The sequence below is a fragment of the Kogia breviceps genome, chromosome 4 (genome assembly GCF_026419965.1).
Source record: "Kogia breviceps isolate mKogBre1 chromosome 4, mKogBre1 haplotype 1, whole genome shotgun sequence".
Taxonomy (NCBI): Eukaryota; Metazoa; Chordata; class Mammalia; order Artiodactyla; family Physeteridae; genus Kogia; species Kogia breviceps.
Window position 1 is genome coordinate 134,182,785 of NC_081313.1, and position 17,230 is coordinate 134,200,014.

A 17,230-nucleotide genomic window follows, 5' to 3' on the forward strand; every position below is an offset into this window, starting at 1 on the left:
GTGATCTGCTTTCTCAATAACCTAGTGTTTTTCTTTTTTGCCTTTTTTTTGTGAGCAGTGTTTAATCCCACCACATATTAGAACATATTACAAAGTAGTGAGTAAAACAATATGACATTTGTATAAAAATAAAACTATACTTCAATGGGAAGAATGAAGAGCAAGAAATAGATTTCATTTTGTAGAAAAATCTTAATATTATGGTAACGGGCTTCCAAATGAGAGGGTAAGGAAGATTATTTTTTAAGCAGTTCTGGGATAACTGGACAAAAATATGGGAAAAAAATAAGTAATATTTTGCACCACCCCCTGCAAAATAAAATGGACATGCATTGGGAATTAAATTTTAAAAATCAAATCCTAGGAAACTAGCAAAAGGTAAAAAGACTGTTACTGAGTTAGTGGAGAACAGCTAAGTTTTTCTGCTTTGAAGCAGCCACCCTGCAACAAAATAAAACAAAACAAAACCACACAATCCCAACAAGGAAAGATTGACAAAATCAGCCATGTAAGAAAACATGGTGCAACCTGAAAAGTAACGAAACTATGATGTAAGAAGAGCCACATACTGGGGAAAACAATGACAGACAGAGGTGAAGGAGCCTGACTATGAGTTGGACATTCTTAAGTTCTGGCAGAAGCTAGGCTTTGCTCACACCCAGTGTAGCTGAGAGGCATGCTTCCCCAGAGGAAGTGGGGGAAGCCTGGGGCGTTCACGAAACCCTGTGAGGTCCTGCTGGCTTGGACGCAGCTGCAGGCTCGGACTGTGGCCCCAGGCACGGTTCACTCAACTCTCCGACACCCACAACTCCCGCCTGGGCCAGGACCACCCAGGCTCACGGCGCACGGACAGGCCTCTTCGCCCCCGCGGGCTGCTGGACTGGCTGTGGACCGCCCTCTTCCTTGCGTGTTTCATCAGGTTTGAAACCGGGGTTTCCCCATTCATAAACGGAGGATATCGGTTACTTCAGACTATTTCTGCGCAGCTCCTGTGTTCCAAGCACATAGTGTTGGGGATACAGCAGCGGTGAGTACAAACCCTTGGCCCCAATGGAGCTTTTATACTAAAAGGTGGGGGGAGAGGGGGAGGTTAGGGGCAAGAAAACTGAATAAACAAATAAACGCTCAAGATAATTTAAAGTCAAATATTATAAGGAAAACAGGGCTGAATTGTGCAAGGGTGTTTTGTGGGGGTGGGGAGGAGGTATGGAGGGTTGGAGGGTAAGATGCCCTGGAATGAGACTGGCCCTAAAAGGAAGCTGAAGTCAGGGAAAAAGAGACCGTCTTTTTTCTTGGGCTGTTTCTAGTCCAGGTTCCTGAAGCTCCTCGCCTCAGGCGAGGCGGAGGCGGGAGGCTTCTCCGCCCCTTCCCTGCAGAGCATAGGGGCCTTGCAGGGTCGTGAACTCAGCCCTGGCCTGGGCTTGGGGTCACCATCTCCTCCTTCCTAACTCTTACCCTTCCTCCTTAGGGCGGTTGTGCAACCCCTGTCTCCGCTCCATTCTGGAAGGAGAGCGACCAATTTAGGGAAGCAGGGCAGGGCTGAGTCCCTCGCAGCAGAATTTAATTGCCCAGTGTGTTAAGTACGGGCTTAGGAGAGCAGCAGGGCTGGGGCAGGAAAAAGGGGACTTCTCTTTTAAACATCATTTGATGTTTCAAAAATTGCATCAAGGAGCCATCGCGGGAAAGCCTGTTGGACCTTACATGCATTGTGTTGTTCGGTACTGACTTTACTTTGAATGAGGGTGGGAGGGCGCGGACCGGGGGAGGCACAGTTATTTCTGGTCTAGGGTTTCTGAACGCGGACCGCCGCGCGCACCCCCGCTGGCCAGCGAGTGGGTCGCTCCGATACCTTCCATCAGACGTGCAGAGTCGGGGCCGGGCCGGCGGCCTCGGGCTCCCGGGGGAACCCCGGAGCAGCCCCCCGACGGTCGGAGGTGCGGTTTCCAGCTGCCCCTCTGACCCTGCGGGCGACTCCACTAGTGCGCGGGAGGGGGAGGCTCGGCCACCCCTCCGCGGAGCCGCGAGTGGGCGAATCCGGAGCCTCGGAGCAACTGTCGCAGGTTCCGGTTCCGTTGACAGCGGCGCCGGAAACCAGGGCCCGGGCTGTGGGACCAGGTGAGAGCCGGCTGGCATCCCTGCTGGGAGGTGCGGAGCGCGGGGGGCGGCTGGTCGGCTACGCAGGCTCCCAGGCCCCGGGTCTTCTGCAAAGCCTCGGGACTAAGCCCTCTCACCCGTCCGCCCTTGGGTTTGTTTTCTCCTCAGACGTCGGCCAGGGCCGGGAGTTGGACCCCCACATTCTCAGAGGCCCTTCGGGGAGCCGCCCCTACCTGGGGAGTAGCTCGAACTCACACGTCCCATCCTATTGCGACCCTGCGGAGCCGGAGGTAACCCGTTGCGGACGTGGGAGCCAGGCAGGGCATTCGACTGAGGTCTTTTTAAGGATGAGTAGGAGTTTGCCAGTAATTTGCATGCTAATGCAGGTGAAACTCCCAGCAGGGGCTGTAGTCCAAGAAGATTGGTGGGCCTTTTCCTCCTTCCAGGTTTGATTAATGACAGAAGAAAGATTTGAAACTTGAAATAAAGATGTGCAATGAAGAAAAGGAACAGGGTGGGGCAGAGGGGGCAGCATTAGATACTGTGGTCTAGGAGAGCATCTCTGAAGAAATGCGTTTGAAACCCCAATAAGGACCCAGTCATAGGGAGATCTGAAAGAGTGTTCCAGGCAGAGGGAAAAAGCCCTGAGGTAGAAATAAACTGATGTTCAAGAAATAGAAAGAAAACTAGTGTGGTTGGAATATACCCATTGAGGAAGAGAGTGGTAGGAGACGAAGTTGGAGAGGTGGTTTGGAGTTGACTCACATAGAGCCTTGTAGACCCATCTCCCATACTTATTCTGAGTATGTGGAAATCTATTGGGTTTTAAGCAAAGGAGAGATGTGTAAGGTGAAGACTGGATAGAGATGGGAGGTGAAAAGTGTTGGGTCAGTGGAGGCTGTCCAGTTCTGTGTCAGGCAAAGGGGACCTTTCTGTGATTTGCGCAAACTTCCCTTCTTCTCCCCTGGCCCCGGGAGGGGCCCTCTTGTGTTAGGATGCTGAAGACTGGGGACAAAACCCCTATGCATGCCTTGGTGGGGATTTCAGTATTTCACTCATGTCTCTTCCTGCCCAACCGTGACAAGTTTGAGCTCAAGGCCCCCTAGTTAGGAAATGAATGTACCCCATGTGGACCAGGCCCTGGGCTGGGCACTGAGGGGACAGAGGATGAGATTGGACTCCAGCCCTGAGCAGCTCATTCTAGTGCGGGGAGACAGACGTGTGAATAGGCAGTTTACTGTGCCGCAGTGCTGAGCACTCAGATGTGTGTGGTATAGGCACCCTTGACAGAGGTTTGGTTTGTGAAGCAGAGGAGGAGGCAGGGAGATTTCATTGAGAGCTTCATGGGCTTCATCATTAAACGGCATCTTATGTTCTCCGTGCAGAGAAGCATGGAGGGCACTCTAAACACAGTAATAGCTTGTGCAAAGGAAGTGAATATACAATTGCAAAGGGCATGTATGTCAAACCATGGCAGTGATGCATAAAGGGGTGACAGGATCTGATGTGTTGTATTGGGGTGATCACCCTGGTAGATAATTTTTGTCCATGTGAGACCTTGGGGAGGAGGGCTTAGGATAAAGGAAATGAAATTCCCTGGATTAATCCTGAAGACAGACTCACACTCATCCATCCTTGTGCCTGGTGAAGATGACTGGCTGTGATTAAGGGAGAGTGGCTAACCCTGGACAGGCCGAATTGGCCTCTTGGGCTTTTCGGATGGAATACCTGCAAGCAGTTCTGTTTTCCCATCTCGTTTATTTTATTAAAAAAAATTTTATTGAGGTAATCACGTTTATCATTTCAGTGAACATTTAACTGGTGCACACAGGCCCTTTTTCTCCTTTGCATTTATTTACATATTCCCTTTTATCCCCATTCTCCCCATTCCCTCCCCACCCCACCCAACTGCAGCAAACCACTCTGATGTGTTTGGTACATATCCTTTTATTTGCGTGTGTCCTTGGTTGTATGCATATATTTTTAAAAAACATAAGTGGTATTGTGCCTGGACTTCATTTTGTTTCTTTTTTTCCCCTTCAGTACCATGTTTTGGGATCTTACTGATGTTGCCGTGGGTATATCCGGAACGTGGTTTCTCAGTGCTACCCAGGTTTCCATAGATGCAATCTACCACATTTTACTTGACTTATCACTTTCTGTAGGCCGCTGGGTTGTCTCAAACTCCCTGCCACAACACAGCACTGGGATGAAAATTCTTGTACCCATCTCCTCCCTCAGCTTTTTAATACAATTTCAAGATGCTGACTTGGGCTTCCCTTTGATAATCCTAGTATTAGTTGATGTCTGACAAGGCCATACTGTTTGACCTTGGTGAGGTTGTAACCTTTCTTGAGCTGTGTTTATTTTCAGTAAATTGTGATTCTGCTTCCTACTCTTGGCAAACATTCTTCTGTACTGCCATCTTTCCTAGTTGATCATCTCACAGGCTCTGTGGTTACTTTCTTGTTTCTTGTCATCATTAATCATTGCTGTACACTCATTCCAACCACAAATATTGGCTGCTTTCCTTTCCTGGTGAGATGGTGGTCTGTTAAGCTGGTCCAGAGAGGACTGTGCTTCAGAGAAGGGCTCTGGAGCCTGGAGCCAGACTGCCCAGCTTTGGTTCCAGGTCCTCTACTTCCGAGCTACGTGACCTTGAGCAATTTATTTAATCTGAGTTTCATTTTCTCATATGTAAAGTAGGTCTAATAATTGTACCTACCTCATAGTGCTTTTGTAAGAATTAAGTGAATTAGTTAATGCATGCCAAGTCATTAGAACAGCACCTGTCACATAAGCCCCTATGAAATATTAACTATTCATAGCAATAATTATTATTATATTATTTCCAACAGGTATCCCTGTTATATTTTGCCTGTAATGGTTCATATTCCAGTTATAGGGTATTTCCTCAGGGGGCATGAAGAGGGGGGCATGTCTTCTAGACACAGTGATTAACAAATTCTAGTGTGATAGTGTCAACCATAAGGAGGGAGGGCATAAATACATCTCAAGGCCCTGGGTACCATTTCTCCATCACTCATCCTCTGTCTGATAAGGAGATAGTGGCTACAGGTTGGGCCAAGATGATGGGGCCAGCACCAACAGTACTGGTGGGAATGGGAAGAGAGTCTGGTGAGACTGGGAGAATCCCAGTGGTCACTTTGGACACAGAATTCTCTTTGTGATGTTACTCTGTACCCTTCTTTGAGAGAATGAACAACTGGCTAGATTTGAACGTTTGAGAGGTGCATTTGACAGAGCCCTCTCACTTCAAATCCCATAGATGGAAAGATGAGGAGCGAAGTCAACTCTATCACCAACATTTTAAGGATCGTTCCATGTGTTCAGTGTCAAAGGCTGCTCTGAAATGGAGGGGAGCAGTGGCCCACTGTTGAAGGGACTTAGGAGTGGGACCTTAGTGGTAGGAAAGGTGGGACAAGAAGAGTCAACTTTCTTCAATGGTACCATGAGAAGGAAGAGTTTTACCAGAGATGTTCTAGTCTAGTGGGGGAGGCAAGCCCTCAAACAGATTGTTACCCAGTGATCAAAACTGAAATAGAAGGATGCCAAGTGAGAGTGGAGGGAGCCAGGTGAGAGCAGGCTAGGGATGGCTGCAGAAGGAGATGACCTCTGAGCTGCCTTGGAAAGGATGGGCCATTCTTCTCAAGTAGTTGAGGAAGTGAGGGGTGATGGAGAGCATACCAAGGCATGGAGCTGTGAGGGAACAAGGGAATATGAGCTGCCTGTCTGTGGGCAAGCGACAGGGAGGCTGAGGTAGGAGTGGTGGGCAAGGCCTCTCAGGCCGTTGTGGTCAGCATTTGTTCCATAGGCTGTACTTTCAAGCATCAGCCATTCAAGGACTGCCTTCATGGCTTCTATCGCTATAGTACATGGAAAACCAAGTCCACTAAGTGAAGAGGTGGCCATAATGAACATATGAAAATACATGAAACATTAGAATATGTGATGTATGTATGGATTTCTACTTAGATAGCATAGATAGTATGGCCTGCTGAGGGCTCTGCAAGGCCTGCTCTCTTTTCCAGTTAAAAAAGAGATGAGGGGAATTTCCTGGTGGTCCAGTGGTTAAGACTCTGCAATTCCACTGCAGGGGTCACGGGTTCGATCCCTGGTCGGGGAACTAAGATCCCCGCGTGCTGCGGCGCAGCCAAAAAAAAATTAAAAAGAGATGAACAAGGATTCTAATGAAAAGAGTTGAAAACAGAGTAATTTTCTCACCATGATTCAGAAAACCTGTCCTCACGCCTACTTGCTTCTCCAGTGGGCACCCTGGCTGGGGGTGATGGAAGCTGTGTACAGATATGTTAAGCTGGGAATTTCTAAGCATTGGTATATGATCTGGGAATGGTGAGGTGGGATCTGGGAGCCCTCCTCACTGTGCCCCTCTGGCCCAGGTGGGGCCTGACACAGTGGCTGCCATGGAGCAGTGTGCGAGTGTGGAGAGAGAGGTGGACAAGGTCCTGCAGAAGTTCCTGACCTATGGGCAGCACTGTGAGCAGAGCCTGGAGGAGCTGCTGCACTACGTGGGCCAGCTGCGGGCTGAGCTGGCCAGCGCAGGTGGGTGTCCCCCCACTAGAGCCCCACACCTGCCTCCCTTGGGGCCTAGGAGACCCCAAGGCTGCTTGATAATAGGGTTCTGGAAGGATGATGGTTAGAGCATTGATACATGGATCCCTAGGCCTCTTCGAAGGGGAATAATGGAAGTCTCTGAGCTATTTCAAAAAGCCCAACAGAAATTATTAATTTACCTGAGATTATTTTCATTTACGTTTTGTTTTCAATTTGCTTTTCTATTTTGAATGTTTAGGACACTTTAAGATAATTTCAAGTTTACAGAAAAGTCCTAAGAACAGTATAAAGAGGTCATATATACCCTTCACCAAGATTCACCAACTGCTAGTATGTTGCCATATTTGCTTTATCAGTTTTCTTGCATATTCTTACTTTTAAAACCATTAGAAAGTAAGCTGCAGATATCATACACCTAAGCCTTTGGTGTGTATGTCCTAAGATCAAGGGCATTCTCTTACGTAAGTACAGTATAATTATTAAAATCAAAAAGTTAGACATTAATATTATGACCTAATGAATATAGCTCATATTTCAATTTGCCACTACCCAATAATTTTTGTAAAACATTATAATTTAATTTTCCAATCCAGGATCCGATCCAAGATCAAGCATTGCACTTAGTTTCTTGTGTCTAATCTTTAGTTTTTTAAATCTGGGACATTTCCTCCACCTGCCTTTGCCTTTCATGACATTGACATTTTGGAGACATTAAAGCCAGTGATTTTGCAGAACGTCTCTCGATTTGGATTTGTTTGCTGTTTCCTCATTATTTTCTTGCATTTTGGGCAAGAGTACTTCAGAACTGATGTGTTTCTCAGTGCATCACATCAGGAGGTACAAGGTATCAGCTTGTTCCATTATGGGTGATGTTAACTTTGATCAAGATCTTTGGTTAAGATGGTGTCTGCCAGGTTCCTACACCCTAAGGTTAATATTTCTTTCTTTAGAGTTAATCAAGAAGTAATTTGTGGGGAGGTACTTTGAGACTATATAAATTTCCTGTGCTTTATCAGACTCTGCCCACTGGTTTTAGCATTCATTGATGATTCTTGCATGAACCAATCATTACAAAGTTAGTTGCAACATGGGTGATTTTTCCTGGTCTGTCATTCCCTATACACTTATTAGCTGGCATTTAACTATAAGAAAGGAGCTTTCCCTTCCTTCTTTCTTCCTTCCTTCCTCCCTTCCTTCCTCCCTTCCTTCCTTCCAAGTTCATACTCATAAATTCTTATATTATTCAATGGATTATAATCCATTACTATTATTATTTATTTTGATGATCAAATTGTCTTAGATTTGACCAGAGGTAACCCCTAGTTCTATGTCCTTTTTTTTTTGATTGAGCTATAATTCACATTAAAAGTCACCCTTTTAAAGTGTACAGTTTAGTGGGTTTTTAGTATATTTCCAGAATTGTACAGTCTTTACCACTATCTAATTACAGAACATTTTCATCTCTCTAAAAAGAATCCCCCACCCATTAATAATCACTCCATTTCTCCTTCTCCCCCAGCCCCTGGCAACCATTAATCTACTTTCTCTCTATGGACTTACCTATTCTGGACAGTTCATATAAATGGAATCATATAATATTTGGCCTTTTATATTCTTTCACTTAGCGTGTTTTCAAGGTTCATCCCTATTGTACCATGTACTTCATTCTTTTTTTATGTGCTGGGTCGTATGGTAACTCTCTGTTAAACTTTTTGAAGAAAATGTTGGCACACTGTTTGGCACAACTGTTTTCCAAAGTAGCTGCAACATTTTATATTCCCACCAGCAATGTATGAGGGTTCCAATTTCCCCACATCCTCACCAACACTTGTTATCACTTGTCTTTTTGTTTATAGCCATCCTAGTAGGAGTAGGCCCAGCCACCACCTCCTGTTTGTATTTGTCAGGACTCATTCAGTTACAGGTGACAGAAACCTAGTTCAGACTAGCTTAAACAAACAAAAGGGGTATGGTTGCTGGATTTATAGATTCAGGTAACTGAAAGGTCCAGCCCGGTTGGATCTAAGTGCTCATGTGATACCTTCAATCTACACTGGCTTCATTCTCAGAGCAGTGCTCCCCTGAGGTGGCCATGGTGCTCCAGCAACTCCAGTTCACTTTTGTTTGTTTAGCAACCTGGCAGAATGCTTCTCTCTTCCAGGGTTTCTGGTCTTAGAGCTTGAGACACTCCCTGGCCCTCTTGGGTCACGTTCCCTTCCCTGGGTTGTGTTTTCTTCCCTGAACTGAGGTGTTGCCATTTAAAGAAGGGGCATAGATGCTGGGCTGGAAGAAGGGACCTGTACCCTGTCTGCCCTTCTCTATTCCAAGCCCCACGTGCTCTTGGTAGTTCATCTGGCTCATCCAGCCATTGGGAGTGGAGACCACTGTAAACCTGGCATCGTGAGCCAGAAATGTCCTTGTATTTCCCTGGAGGACCCTGGCCTGCCTGGTGTCCTCTAGGTTAATTAGAGGCATTAACATGGGGATAATACTTTATGGTTCAAAGCCTTCCTACAGGGTATCTCTCTCAAGATAATAAGGAGCCATCTGGTGTGGTAGTGAGGCGCCTGGGCTTCAGATCACTGCTGTGACATCTGGCAAGTTACTGCCTCAGCTTCCTCAGCTGTAGTACAAGATACTAACAGTGCCCACTGCATAGAATGGTGGTGAGGATTAAATGAGCTAAAACCAAGTACTTGCCCACAGTAAGTGCCAAATCATCTTCATTTCACAGCAACCTACAAGGCCAGTGCTATCACCCCCATTTTGCAGATGAGGAAATGAAGACTCTGAGAGGTGAACCGGCTTGTTCCACTTGACCAATTCCAAGTCATATAGTTAAAAAGTGGCAGGACCTGTAGTAGAAGCATTCACTTTGGAGTTCAGGGCTGCTTCCTGGCCTCCATGCTGGCATTTAGAATAAGGAGGCTGGGACAAGGTCTGCTCCTCTGTGTCCTGACTCATTGCCAGTGTTTCTCTGCAGCCCTCCAGGGGACCCCTCTCTCAGCCACCCTCTCCCTGGTGATGTCTCAGTGCTGCCGGAAGATAAAAGACACCGTGCAGAAACTGGCTTCAGACCACAAGGACATTCACAGCAGTGTCTCCCGAGTGGGCAAAGCCATTGACAGGGTGAGCATGTGGGTGGCCCTGGACTGGGGGCGGGAACACCTGCTGCTAGTGTGTAGCAGGGCTTCTTCTGAAGCCATTGTGAGAAGTGAGACCCTGAGTCACAGGGCCCTGTCTCTCATCCTCGTCAGAACTTTGACTCTGAGATTTGCGGTGTAGTCTCCGACGCAGTGTGGGACTCTCGGGAGAAGCAGCAGCAGATCCTGCAGATGGCCATCTTGGAGCACCTGTACCAGCAGGGCATGCTCAGTGTTGCTGAGGAGCTGTGCCAGGTAACGAGCCCACTGGGAAGGCACTGGTACCTGCCTGTTCTGTTTTCTACTTGGTAGTTTTCTTTATATTAGGACCCCGTTATTATTTTTTTCTTGTATCCAGACAGGTCAGTTTATTTACATGACTCAAATATGTATGTCATCAGCTCTGATTGTCTGATAGGGATACCTGTTCCCAGAGACCTGTTTCCAGTGGACAGTTGGCCTGGCAGGGCACCCTCCCCTCTGGACTGCACATGGGAAGTCCAACGTTTCCTCCAAGATCGCCCCTTAACTTTGCTTCCATTGTAGACCAGCTCCTTTCTGTTGATGCATTCTTTCCTTAAACGGGTTAATAGCTATTTTAAAAATTGTATTTAATTTATTAAAATGAAAAAAAAAAACAAAAACAGTTCACCCATTTCTCCCACACCCTACCCTGCACCTCTGGTAACCACCAATCTGTTCTCTGTATTTATGAGCTTGGTTTTCTTAAAAAAAAACTTTTTTAGATTCCACATATGAGTTCATATGGTACTTGTCTTTCTTTGTTAGACATATTTCATTTAGCATAATGGTCCATCCATGTTATCACAAATGACAGGATTTTCCTGCTTTTTAAATGGCTGAATAATATTTCATTTTACACACACACACACACACACACACACACACACACACACACATACCATCATCTTCATCCATTCATTGATGGACACTTACGTTGCTTCCTTATCTTGGCTAGTGTAAATAATGCTGCGATGAATATGGGGGTGCAGATATCTTTTCAAGTTAGTCTTTTCATTTTCTTTGGATAAGTACCCAGAAGTGGAATTGCTGGATCATATGGTAGCTCTATTTTTAATCTTTTTTTTTTTTTTTTTTTTTTTTTTTTTTTTTTTTTTTGTGGTATGCGGGCCTCTCACTGCTGTGGCCTCTCCCGTTGCGGAGCACAGGCTCCGGACGCGCAGGCCTAGCGGCCATGGCTCACAGGCTTAGTTGCTCCGCGGCACGTGGGATCTTCCCGGACCAGGGCACGAACCCGTGACCCCTGCATCGGCAGGCGGATTCTCAACCACTGCGCCACCAGGGAAGCCCTATTTTTAATCTTTTGAGGAACTTCCATACTGTTATCCATAGTGGCTGCACCAATCTACATTCTCACCAAAGTTGCACGAGGGTTCCTTATTCTCCACATCCTTGCCAACGCTTGTTATTTCTTATCTTTTTGATAATAACCATTCTAATAAGTGCAAGAGGATGGCTCACTGTGGTGGTGATTTGCATTGCCCTACCCTGATGATTGAAGTAGAGAATCTTTTCATGTGCTTGTTGGCCATTTTGATGTCTCCTTTGGAAAAATGTCTATTCAGATCTTCTCTCCTTTTTTAAATTTTTTTTTTTTTTTGCTATTGAGTTATATGAGTTTTTATATATTTTGGATATTAGCCCCTTATCAGATACACGATTTGCAAATATTTTCTCCCGTTTGGTAGGTTGCCTTTTCATTTTGTTGATGGTTTCCTTTGCTGTGCAGAAGCTTTTAATTTAGTTTGATGTAGTCCTGCTTTTTATTTTTTGCTTTTGTTGCTTCTTTAAATAAATTTTAGAAATCAGTGCCCCTGATATAAAAAGAGAGTAGCTATAAAAATATATACAATGGGAGCTTCCCTGGTGGCGCAGTGGTTAAGAATCCACCTGCCAATGCAGGGGACAGGGGTTCAAGCCCTGGTCCGGGAAGATCCCACATGCTGCAGAGCAACTAAGCCCGTGTGCCACAACTACTGAGCCTGTGCTCTAGAGTCTGCGAGGCACAACTACTGAAGCCCGCACACCTAGAGCCTGTGCTCTGCAACAAGAGAAGCTGCAATGAGAAGCCCGTGCACCACAACCAAGAGTAGCCCCTGCTTGCCTCAAGTAGAGAAGAGCCCGCGCGCAGCAACAAAGACCCAACGCAGCCACAAATAAAATAAAATAAATTTTAAAATATAAAAAATATATATATATACAATGAAAAGTGAAGTTATTAATTTCTAGCTAGAGTTGGTTGCCAGCCAGAGGTCTGAGTGCCTGGTAATCCCTTTCTTAAAAAGGAAGATTAGTAAAATGACGAAGTAGCACTTGTTAGGTGTTAAAGACACACTAGAAGTGAAAGTAAAGGATACTTTCCCTTAATGTAATTAGGGGGATTGAAAAGGAATAATTTTCTCTCCATGCTACTCAGTGTGGGTCTCCAGTACCCCAGCATGTAGGGTGGGGTTTGCAGTCTGCTCTCTGGGAGGCCAGCATGTAGTACTCAGCCTCCCAGAACTGAACTGGGAATAAGAGAGGTCCAGGTGTCTGGCAAGAGACCATGGCTCCTCATGCAAAACCCGGCCCTCTTCTAGCTTGTCTTTGGTGGATGAGGTTTTATTAGGTGTAGAGCAGAGAATTTTGGAAACACTGTCCTCCAGTGGTGAATTGTTCTCTCTCCTTCTAGGAATCAACACTGAATGTGGATTTGGATTTCAAGCAGCCTTTCCTGGAGTTGAATCGAATCCTGGAAGCTCTGCATGAACAAGACCTGGGGCCAGCATTGGAGTACGTTGGCCCTTGGGTGGGCCTGCGGGGGACAGGGCTTGTCTGTGCTCTTCACCTCACTCAGCGTACTTGACACGTCTCCAGCTCTGTCTCACGGGCCTCACTTAGGCTCTTGGAGGGTCTGCCAGGGTCCCTTCTCTCGCCCCACCAGCTCCACACTCAGCTGGCCCCTTTCTTCCCAGATGGGCCGTCTCACACAGGCAGCGCCTGCTCGAGCTCAACAGCTCCCTGGAGTTCAAGCTGCACCGACTGCACTTCATCCGCCTCCTGGCAGGTGGCCCTGAGAAGCAGCTGGAGGCCCTCAGCTACGCCCGGCACTTCCAGCCCTTTGCTCGGCTTCACCAGCGGGGTACGTGCCCCAAGTGCCAGGGTGGGCACTGCTGGGCTCTGGCCGACATCAGCACGTCTGGGATTGCCCATCCCTGCCCCACGTGGGGCTGCGTGTTATCTGAACCCCTCCCCCACTGTCGCCCAGGTGAACTCCAAACTCAAGGCCCTTCCTCACTGCCTCTGCCATACCCTCCTAGCTTCATTTCACACCACCTCTGGTCCCCAGCCACGTGCCACACCCCCACCCAGAGCTCACCAGGCCTGCCCACGACACGCATGCCCTCACGCTGCTCTGCCTCACAGTAGGAATTCCAAAGCTCAGTTGTTTGAGCCTCACCTTCCAGATGTTCACAATTAGTAACCACTCGATTACTAGTAACTTTTTTCTTTAGCTCCACTCACATTTATTACTTCACATTTTATCTAGAGATACACAACATGAAAACCCAGCAATGTTATGAAATCTTAGCTAGATACTGCTGCCTCCTGAAAGCTTTTTAAAAAGGGAGATTAGGGAATTCCCTTGGAGTCCAGTGGTTAGGACTTCACACTTTCATTGCATGGGGCATGGGTTTGATCCCTGGTCAGGGAACTAAGATCCCGCGTGCCACAAGTCATGGCCAAAAAAAAAAAAAAGGCAGGGGGGATTAGCTAGTGTTGGAGAATAGAGACATGAGCGCTGGCCTGAGCTCGCTCCTTGATGCAGCTGAAAGGATGGGAAGGAAGCTGAAACTCCTCCCTCCCTCATGCTGTGGGGTCATGATTGCCACAGAAGCAGGCCTGAGACCCCACTTCCTCACTGGATTTTAGGGAAAACTGGCTTTTGCTAAAGGGCATTTTAACCCCTATTTGGTCAAGTCTTGGGCCTGGGAGCCATGGGGCTCAGTCTGCTCCTCATAACTGCCTCTGCAGCCCTGCCACCGTAGGGCTGGACGCAGAGTCCTGGGAAAAGGCTGCCTCCTTGTACCCTGATTCCCCCTTGCCTTGTAGAGATCCAGGTGATGATGGGCAGTCTGGTATACCTGCGGCTGGGCTTGGAGAAGTCACCCTACTGCCACCTCCTGGACAACAGCCATTGGGCCGAGATCTGTGAGACCTTTACGCGTGATGCTTGTTCCCTGTTGGGCCTTTCTGTGGAGTCACCCCTCAGTGTCAGGTACAGCCAGCCCTGTGGGGGCAGCACAAGTGGGAGGGTTGAGGGAAACCCAATTTGCCAAGGCCCTGCCACGTCAAGGGATGGTGCTTGGTGCCTTCACAGACCTAAACTGGCTGTCTTAGTCATTCTTCCAGATAGGAATTACCTTTCTTTCTACAGTTGGAGAAACAGATTTAGAAAGAGTTGTGGCCTGGGATCACCACAAGGTCAATGGCAGGGTCAAGGTTCCCATTTTGTAAGGTCTCTTGAGTGAGGTCTGTGTCTCCTGCACCTCACCCCTGGATTATCACAGGACCCTCTGACAGCCTGGCCTTCTTGCCACCTCATCTCTCAAACATGACTTCCCTTCAGGGAGACTTGAGTGGCTGAGTCACACGTGCTGAGAGCTTTCACTCGGAAGACTCTTTTATAGTTAATAGTCTTCTCATGGCTTCACAACAAACCAAGGAGTTAGAGGTACTGTTATCCTAATTTTACTTGAGAAAACAGGCTTCTAGGGCCTCACAGGGAATAAAGGTCACCTGGACCTGACCCCACCACATACCGTACCACAGTGGTGTATTTTATTTAGGCTGGCTGTGGAATCTCATGGCTTGGCCCACTGTGATAGGCTTCACCCTCCAATTCGTTACCACAGACTCTGGTTATAGAACAGTCTTTCCCAGTGGGAACACCGGTGCCTTAGGACGGTTCTATTGCGCACAACTGCCCTGCGTGTTGTAGGCATTTGGTACCCAACTCTCCAGCCAGTCGGCTCCCCACCCCCCACCCAATCCTCGTGAGAACTGAATCTGCTTTTTCCCATATCTAAGTGCCCTGGTTGATTGCAGTTACAGAGGTGCACTGTGACAACGGAATGGGGTAGACAGGCAGGATGGGGCCCTTCCAAACATCACTGTCCCTGTCACACCAAGGACTTATCAGTGCTTGGGATGAACATTATCTGTCCCCTGGATGTTCCTTTTGTGTTTATTATAGGTTCTCAAATTTGGGGGTGCATTAGAATGACTCTTTAGAGTTGGACGCATAACTACATATGTGGCTTTATGCGTGACCTGAGAGATTCTTAAGGACCGGTTTGATCAAGTGCCACTTTGAAACCTTGTCCCAAGTCACATTCCAACAATGTGCTGGTCCTTCTGTCTGTCTGCTGGGTTCTTGGTCAGGGTCACTCCAGCCCCTGCTCTTTGTTCTGCAGCTTTGCTTCTGGCTGTGTGGCGCTGCCAGTGCTGATGAACATTAAAGCTGTGATCGAGCAGAGGCAGTGCACTGGGGTCTGGAGTCACAAGGATGAGTTACCGGTGAGGCCTGGCAGGGGGAGGTAGAGCTGGGGGCGCTGGGGAGGACAGCCGCCATGGGAAGGGGGACTCACCCCTCTGCCGGCCTCTCCAGATTGAGATCGAACTAGGTATGAAGTGCTGGTACCACTCAGTGTTCGCGTGCCCCATCCTCCGGCAGCAGACGTCGGATTCCAACCCTCCCATCAAGCTCATTTGTGGCCATGTCATCTCCCGCGATGCACTCAACAAACTCATTAACGGAGGAAAGTAAGTTCCATGTGCTCTGCTCCACCTTGGCTTGATCCTTCTGCTGGCTGGCCCCCTGAGACATTCTTGGTTCTCCTCCCTTTGTAGGCTGAAGTGTCCCTACTGTCCCATGGAGCAGAACCCAGCAGATGGGAAACGCATCATATTCTGATTCCTGCCTGGGAGGAACTTTGCTGAGAGGTTTTTCACCCGTGAGCCTTGGTCTGTCTCTGTGGGGGTGGTTGGCTTCTGTGGACTGTGGTTCATTTCAGAGCAACTGGCTGAGGAGTGCCACCACAGGCAGGGGCTGGAGTGGCCCTCTGGCAGAGGCCAAGGAGGGAGATGAAGCAGCCTACATCCGGCAGCTGGCTCCTTGGCTCTAAGGGCAGGGAGACTCTGGCCTCTGTACTCCTGCTCTGTCTCCCCTTCATTATATTTGCTGTTGACTTAGTAGCAACTGACAGAGAAGCAGAGGACTTGGCGGGCACAGCAGATGTCTTCCATCCTGCCCTCAGCCAGGTCTCTTACTGCCACACCAAGGCTTGTGTCCACTCCTCCCACTGTACAGCCTCACAACTGTATGCATCAATTTCCCACTGTAAATAGTCTGGGATAGAACTGAATGCTGTTGTTTTATAACTTTGAGCAAATATATTCACAGGCTTTCTCCTTACTTTGCCCACCTTTAGCTTCACTAGCAAGGCATTACCATGTGTCCACTGCGCACACATACTGGGCATGGCCTAACCATTGCTGCTGGTTGGGAGCATGGCAGCCACAGAGCCCAGCTGTAAGAACCCAACCTGCATCTGATTGGGAGAAAAAGCTAGTTGATGACAGACCCTGGGCAAGGTGCTTTTACATATACACATATAAAATCCTATTACCTCCTTATTAGAAATGAGTGTGAAGGGATGTAGGAAGATGAAATGACTTGCCCCAAAAGGCTCACAGCTTATCAAGAAGAGAGCTTGGAGTTTAAACCAGATCCAACCCTCAAACCCAAGGTCCTTCCAGTTTATTCCAGGGTGCCCAAAGCTTGGCTGCTGTGTGTACTGAGTCCTGTGCTGGGCCTTTGAAAACAAGAAGGCACCATAAGTCTAAAATGTTTGAAGGGATTAGGTTATGGGGCCATTATGCCAAGCAGGAGAGATGGCCTGGGGTTCTGCAATTAACTTCATATACCTATTTAAAATGTACTGTGTGGGTGGGTACATTGCTTCTGTCAGCTTCCCAGTGGCATTTAAGGCTCTTGGGGAAAAAGAAAAGAGGAATGGGGGTGTCCCCGACATAGGAGCTACAGGCTTAGATGAAGTGGGGCCTGGGCTCAGCTGGCTCGCCCTGCAGCTCCCACCTACTCTGGAAGTGGGAGTAGAAAGCTCAGGGTGGGCAGTAGGGTCCGTTCTCAGCTTGAGTCTAGCACTGGCTCTGGTGGCCAAGCATTAGCAGTGAACATTCTTGAAGTCCTCGGGTCCTCTGAGGAGAAAGGCTGCTTCTGCTCTTTCCTCCCTACCAACTCCTCAGCCCCACCAGTAGCTGCTGCTTAAAAAAACACCCACAGACTCAGCACA

At 47.8% G+C, this 17,230-nt stretch overlaps 1 protein-coding gene across 8 annotated transcripts; it reads left to right on the forward strand.

Annotated features, from left to right (window-relative positions):
* Positions 1–620: 620 nt before the first annotated feature.
* RMND5B (required for meiotic nuclear division 5 homolog B) lies at positions 621–16,332 on the forward strand. Of its 8 annotated transcripts, none has more exons than XM_067031980.1 (12): positions 655–1,027; positions 1,788–2,115; positions 2,263–2,384; positions 6,516–6,678; positions 9,674–9,819; positions 9,948–10,088; positions 12,547–12,647; positions 12,830–12,996; positions 13,968–14,133; positions 15,332–15,434; positions 15,526–15,680; positions 15,768–16,332. In XM_067031980.1, exons 4-12 carry the CDS (start codon positions 6,540–6,542, stop codon positions 15,829–15,831), a joined length of 1,182 nt encoding a protein of 393 aa, XP_066888081.1. In that variant the 5' UTR covers positions 655–1,027; positions 1,788–2,115; positions 2,263–2,384; positions 6,516–6,539; the 3' UTR covers positions 15,832–16,332. The 8 variants fall into 8 exon arrangements, with proteins under 8 accessions (XP_066888083.1, XP_066888081.1, XP_066888082.1 ...); XM_067031981.1 differs by having other exon boundaries at positions 696–1,027; positions 1,469–2,115; XM_067031982.1 differs by lacking the exon at positions 1,788–2,115 and having other exon boundaries at positions 621–1,027.
* The last annotated feature ends 898 nt before the right edge of the window (positions 16,333–17,230 follow it).